Source organism: Gambusia affinis, linkage group LG07 (genome assembly GCF_019740435.1).
Source record: "Gambusia affinis linkage group LG07, SWU_Gaff_1.0, whole genome shotgun sequence".
Lineage (NCBI taxonomy): Eukaryota > Metazoa > Chordata > Actinopteri > Cyprinodontiformes > Poeciliidae > Gambusia > Gambusia affinis.
In genome coordinates this window covers 21,157,857-21,163,856 of record NC_057874.1, presented here as the reverse complement: position 1 = coordinate 21,163,856, position 6,000 = coordinate 21,157,857, and the positions used below count along the sequence as shown (strand labels likewise).

The 6,000-nt window shown below is 37.8% G+C and overlaps 1 protein-coding gene across 4 annotated transcripts in view; it reads left to right on the top strand.

Moving 5' to 3' along the window:
* The first annotated feature begins 457 nt into the window (after positions 1-457).
* Positions 458-6,000, top strand: part of kif5ab (kinesin family member 5A, b) — an 80,789-nt gene continuing 75,246 nt past the window's right edge. For all 4 annotated transcript variants that reach the window (XR_006371206.1, XM_044122928.1, XM_044122929.1 and 1 more), the window contains exon 1: positions 458-938. Coding sequence is in view for 3 of the 4 variants with exons in the window: in XM_044122928.1 (XP_043978863.1) it covers positions 810-938 (129 nt within the window). In the remaining variant the exon portion in view is untranslated. The remainder of the gene's footprint in view (positions 939-6,000) is intronic.

The window sequence follows — 6,000 nt, the reverse complement described above, 5'->3', positions numbered from 1 at the left end:
CCCCTATTACATTAAAGTCATTCGATTGTGGAAATTCTATAGTAAATTAAAACATCACATTAAGAAATAGCACAATGCTTTATACTAATATATTTAAAAGCATTGCCATAGCTATGATTTTGGCCCACATTGCTAAGATTACCATGAAGGATTTTAAAAGAAACTATAGATCCATACCCCTACACTGCAGATGAGTGAGGTGGAAAATTTGTGCAAATAAGTTCCTTTTTGGTAAAACATTTGAGCAGCACTCAAACTACTACACTGTTTGAATGTAGCATAAGTACACAAACTTTTTACTTTTGCCTGAGACAGTTAGGAGTTAGCAAGAAGAATAGAGCTGCTGTGTGCTCCTCCGCTCTGCTCAGTGATGCTGATGAGGGAGGATGTGAGTCGCTACTCCACCACGCCCCGCCCCCATTGAGAAGGCAGTGATGCAAGGCATGCCTCTGAGAAGCCTGCAACCCGTGCAGAGAGACAGGATCACTTTGGACTACATTCATTTATTGGCCCCCATATGTTCTCCGCCGCTCAGCTGCACGGATTAGTTTGAGAGGGTTTTAAAGCTGAAAATTACTCCCAAACAGCTTGCTTTCTGCTTTTTGTTTCATACTTATTTAATCATTTCTGGATCTAAAAAGTCGTAGTTCTGTATTCCCCCCAAATGCTTCGCCTGTCAGACTCGCTTTGCATGTGGACATAAGCTATTGGGTTTAGTCAGGTGCTTCAACACAGGGGATCTTATTTAGAATAATTTTTAAAATCCCTTTCCCTGTCCTGGAGGCGCGTCCTTTATTTTTCCATCCACGATGGCTGATTCCAACGCTGAATGCAATATCAAGGTGTTGTGTCGATTCCGCCCGCTGAACCAGTCCGAAATTATTCGCGGAGATAAGTTCATACCAATATTTCAAGGGGAAGACACTGTCATCTTTGGGGTAAGTTGCTTATCTCCTTCTCTGTTGACACCCTTGCATGCACTGGAGTGATGTTGGGGGTTAAACTTATCATCTCACAATCATATCCGATCCTGACCAGACTGATGACTTGGAGCTTAAAGGCTTGAGGCAGGGATCAAACTAAGTATAGCCTCCATCAATACTATTGGTAATACTATTAGTATTCTGCAGCATAATGTGCTGCCGCTATTTGACGGCGATAAAGCCAAAAAAAAAAAAAAAAAAAAAAAAAGAAAAGAGAGAAAAAAATGCATTTGTGTATTTTTTATAGTATAATATCACTTGCTTTGAAATAATACATCACTTGTCTGTGTTAAAGATGCATTTTGTGTCTAAAGGTTTTAACTTTGGGGCTTCTGTGATAAAAAATTGAAAAATCTCATAATCAACTCTTAAAATATTTCCCCACCTTTTTGTTTCAACTTAGGCTTGTTTGCTTGATATTGATCTGGTGGATTTTCTTGTCACCTCCAGAGGCGGTCTTCGTTTTGAAGCCTCCTGAGGAAGCTCCTCCTTTTGCCTCATCTGACACACAACTAAATGCTACAGTCCATTTACCTAATAAAATCCAATCTGAAAAAAGAACAAACATATAATGTTTTATAAGCATTAAAAAAAAGAAAATACTAAGCAGATACTAATTGATCTAGATCAGTGTTTATCAATCCTGGTCCTCATGGACCACTGCCCTGCATGTTTTTGTATTCTGCAGCACTTGATGGCATGCAAAGGAGGTCATGTATTCATTAGAATCAGGTGTTCTGGAACAAAGACACATCTAAAACATGCAGGGCAGCAGTCCCTGAGGACCGGCATTGAGAAACACTGAATGGATAGATTGATTTTCAGCATCCATAATCATTGTAATATAATTCAGTCCTTGTTTGACCAGTGTGCATGCTTTCTATGCTTGTCTGATGCTTTAGTGATTTTAATGCCAAGAAATTATTCTGAATTATGTTTTTTCTTTTTTACAAAAAGGAAATAAATCATAAATCTCTCTTTTTTTAACAATCTCTGGTCAGTGTAAAACAATCAAGATCAGATCTAGACAATGTAAATATTTAGGAATACAGTGTAGATTCTTTAAAACACTCAAAAATAAGAATTCAATTTAACAGAGAATCATAAGTTGGTCACAGGCATCATTAGCCACCTGTTGGGTATGGCAATATTTTGTGCACATTGTGCACACCAAGGGGGAGGACCCACTCCTATTTACTGAACATGCACATGAGCAGCAGAAACCTTGTTTGTTCAGGGCACCCCTCTGGCTTAACCCTTCAAGCCAGAGGGGTTAAATAACTGTATTTTACCTTAGACAGAAAAAAATATATCACTCATATCAAACTCCACCGCTTGTGCCCTTTCTTGGATAATTAATCAGAAAAGTATTGATTCCTTTGCTTATGAATGTTACCAGCAGCCTGCTGCTGATGTTTTAGGTAAGATGCAGATGACTTTGCTTTTGGAGCAACTCAAATTGAAGCTGGTGTTTACTATCAGTGATTATGTGCTGTAATGGAAGTGAAGCAATCCCTAATAGGTTTATTAATGTACACCTTAGGCTAAGGTTAACAATGTGGTCATAATCCCACACCAGGTGACATTTAGAAAAAAATTATAGAATCATGGTTGAATATGAGAATCCTTTAAATGGATTTGAGGCTAATATTTAAGCACATAATACAGAAATAAATGCATTTGTCGGTGCACAGAAATAGACATGTATATATATGGCCAAATATGCAAGTCTATGAATTAATTTTACACTGAATGCAGAGCACCTGCTTTCTACTACAGTAGACACACAAACACACACAGAGAGGAAGATTATGAAAGAAAACTGAACCCTTCAAGCCAGAGGGGTTGACCTGTAGTGATGACTGGGACAGCAGAAAATCCCTATCAGCTCATTCTTGTTTTCATGCACACATTTATACCAACACACACTGAAATGCGCTGCAGGTTTGTGGGGGAAATGGTCCTGCATGACTGACTATTTTGGTTGTAGCTACAGAATGTTTCCAGCAGACTGAACTATTTATCTGTTTATGCATAAAACTTAATATTATTAAGGAGATTAATATTTCAAAATTGAGAATTTCCACATCAGTCTTAGCACCTGAGTTTGAACAGCTCTAAAGACGTTAGAGAGAAGCAGTGTAACAAGCTTAACCCTGATAGTTAGTCTTGTGAAATATTTAACAAATATGTAATCACATTAAAGATGTATATTTCAGAGAATAAGATAAAAAACAGTTTATGAAAATTAGTCAGTCTATGTACACCTCTACTTGCGCACTGATTGAGTTTGACATCGTCTATATGAGAATAAAGAATAATATTAGCCAGTCAACAGTGAGCTGTCACTAAAACAAATCTGCATTTGTTCCCTGTCAGTAAGTTTGGCAGCAGAAGACTCCAAAAAAATAAAAAATAATAACCTCCAGAAACACAAGCAGACATTTCTGATGCCTTCTAAGTCATTTCATCTTCTAACCGCCACTCGGTTCAGACGAATGTAATCATAGCAACGGAAGTGGAGTTTTCATCTTTCTGAATGCAATTATTTCCAAGATATGCTCTGTATATAGGAGGTTATAGACATGTAAATCCATTCACGCTTTGCATTTTCCGATTTGGAGTGTTTGTATTGTACAGGGAAGTTGTGAATGAATATGTCAAGTTTGATGAGTATTTATAACACCAAACCAATAGGAAACAAGTTAATGCAAACATTGTGAAGGTTGATGAAAACAGATCAGTTCTGGGCGGTCCTAATGGCCCACAGTAGTTGAAGATATTTTCTTTCAGAACTTGATTGTGTACAGAGGCAGTGACCTGAGCTTGTGATTGATGGGTTGACTACTCTCTAGAGGCAGGCTGGAGAAAACTTCAAGATATTAAAAATGATAGAAAATAGTCTTCTGTTGTCCTTTGACTTCTTTGAAGCATCATCATGCATAGAGTGCATCATAAATACAAAGTGAAAATAAATGTCTGTGTTTGTTTTTTTTGTGACAGGAAATGGTAATTTAATTAGGCAATAGAAAAGCAGCCCTCTTTTAGGTTGATTGTGTGCAGCAACAAGTGGGGCAAGGGAACCTTCTACCGCAATCAGGCAGAAAAACAAAAATTTGTTCAGTACTTTCTTATTAAAGTACTTACACTGTAAGAATGGTATGAGAAAACATTTTTTTCCCTTTTTGAAACCTTGGTACAGTGAACTTTTGCTTATTCATGGTTCAGTATTTGCAGATTTTTTTTATGGGCCGTAATAACTCCAAATTATTGAAGGAAAATTCACCTATTTGAAGGTAAATCCTGATTTAGATGCTGAAATACAAAGGTGCAATTGTACTTGACATGCTATTGGATGGTGTTTGTAAAGCAGTCAAGTAACATTGTACAGTGTAACATGTTAACTGTGCTATAGACAGCAGTGTGAACAAAATCTAATGGACAAAATTATTTTTAATTTCTTTACATAAACTGTCATAATACCCTAATACTTCAAATTGAGATATTTCACTTAAAATACACAAAAAGTGAAAGAAAAAAGTGTGCAGTACATCCATCCATCCATTTTCTGAACACCCTTCCTCCCTAATGGGGTCAGGAGGGTTGCTGGTGCCCATCTCCAGCTGCGTCCCGGGCGAGAGGCGGGGTACACCTTGGACAGGTTGCCAGTCTGTCGCAGGTGTGCAGTACATTACAAATTTATTTAGATTATACTGGCAACGCAGAACACAGGCAGGGGTTCAGTCTACTGGTCATGCTGGGAGCAGTTCGGTGACTGGGCCTTCTGAGACACCTGGCTAGCCACAGGTTAAAGCGAATGATAAAAATGATCTAACAGTGTAATAGAAAATAATCCCTGATTCATTCACATTCAGAAAAAAAACATATCTTCACCATATGGGAGCATTGACTTAGCATCTAAACACAGACATTGTCGAGATGAGCTGCGAAACAAAAGTCTGAAGAAAAACAGCTCCAGCTCAGATCTTTATGGACCTGTGCTGACGAAATCCTCCGGTCTCTGCGCGGCTCTCTGGATTAATGTACTGTCAGTCCACTTCAGGTTCACTGTTATATCAAACAAATTATTTTAATCTACATAAATTATAAGAAAAATCTTACATACAACTGACGTACCTTAAAGTAACCATGTTTGACCACAGACAAACTGTGACTTGGCTTGCAAACGTCTAGGTAACCATGGCAACAATAAACAAACAGGTTTCTCATTGCCTCTCCCTCTTTAGAAAAAATACACAGTATAAAAAAAAGTTAGCTAAGCTAATAAAATAGTCAGAGTAGTTAACTGGGGCAATTTAGTTACAAAATAAATATTTCTCTGTTGTTTAGAAGTTTGTTTCACCACGGAAATACACAGTACTGGCCACAAAGTCAAGAAATTCTGCTCGGAAATTTATGGCATTATTATCTTTAATTCTTACCTGTGAAAGGTAAAGGCAGTGGGTCCACTTTGTACTGTAAAACCGTTGAAACTAGTGCACGCAGCACGTTTTCTCCACTGCCACTTTCGAGATGGCGGTGAAGTAAGTAGGACTCAACGTATACTATTCTTGCCTATTGACCAATCAGCATCTCTCATGTCTCCAACTGGGACATACCCTTTCCGCTTTGTTAATGTTGCAGTGCTTCGTTAATGTGGTTGTGTTTTTGATTTTGTTGAAGTGGTTTGCACCTCAAGGCCACCGTACATTTCTACTGGGCATTCTACTACATATTAAGGTGGTAAAATTGGTTATTATGTCATGTAATATCTGGTATAAGTGAAGGAAGACACAGAGTACGTATTTTATACCTTATTTGCTCCAAGTCACATTATCCTCCGGCCACCTGAAATAAACAGTTGTTTTGGAAAATTTCCTGCTGTTTGCTGCACTGAACTGTGCAAATTTTTTTTTACTGCTCTTACTATTGTCCTCTCTGTGCATGGAAGCAAGATAAACTGTGTCCTTGTCAGTTCTTTTTTGTCACAATTCCAGTTGGATTTTTTTTTATATTG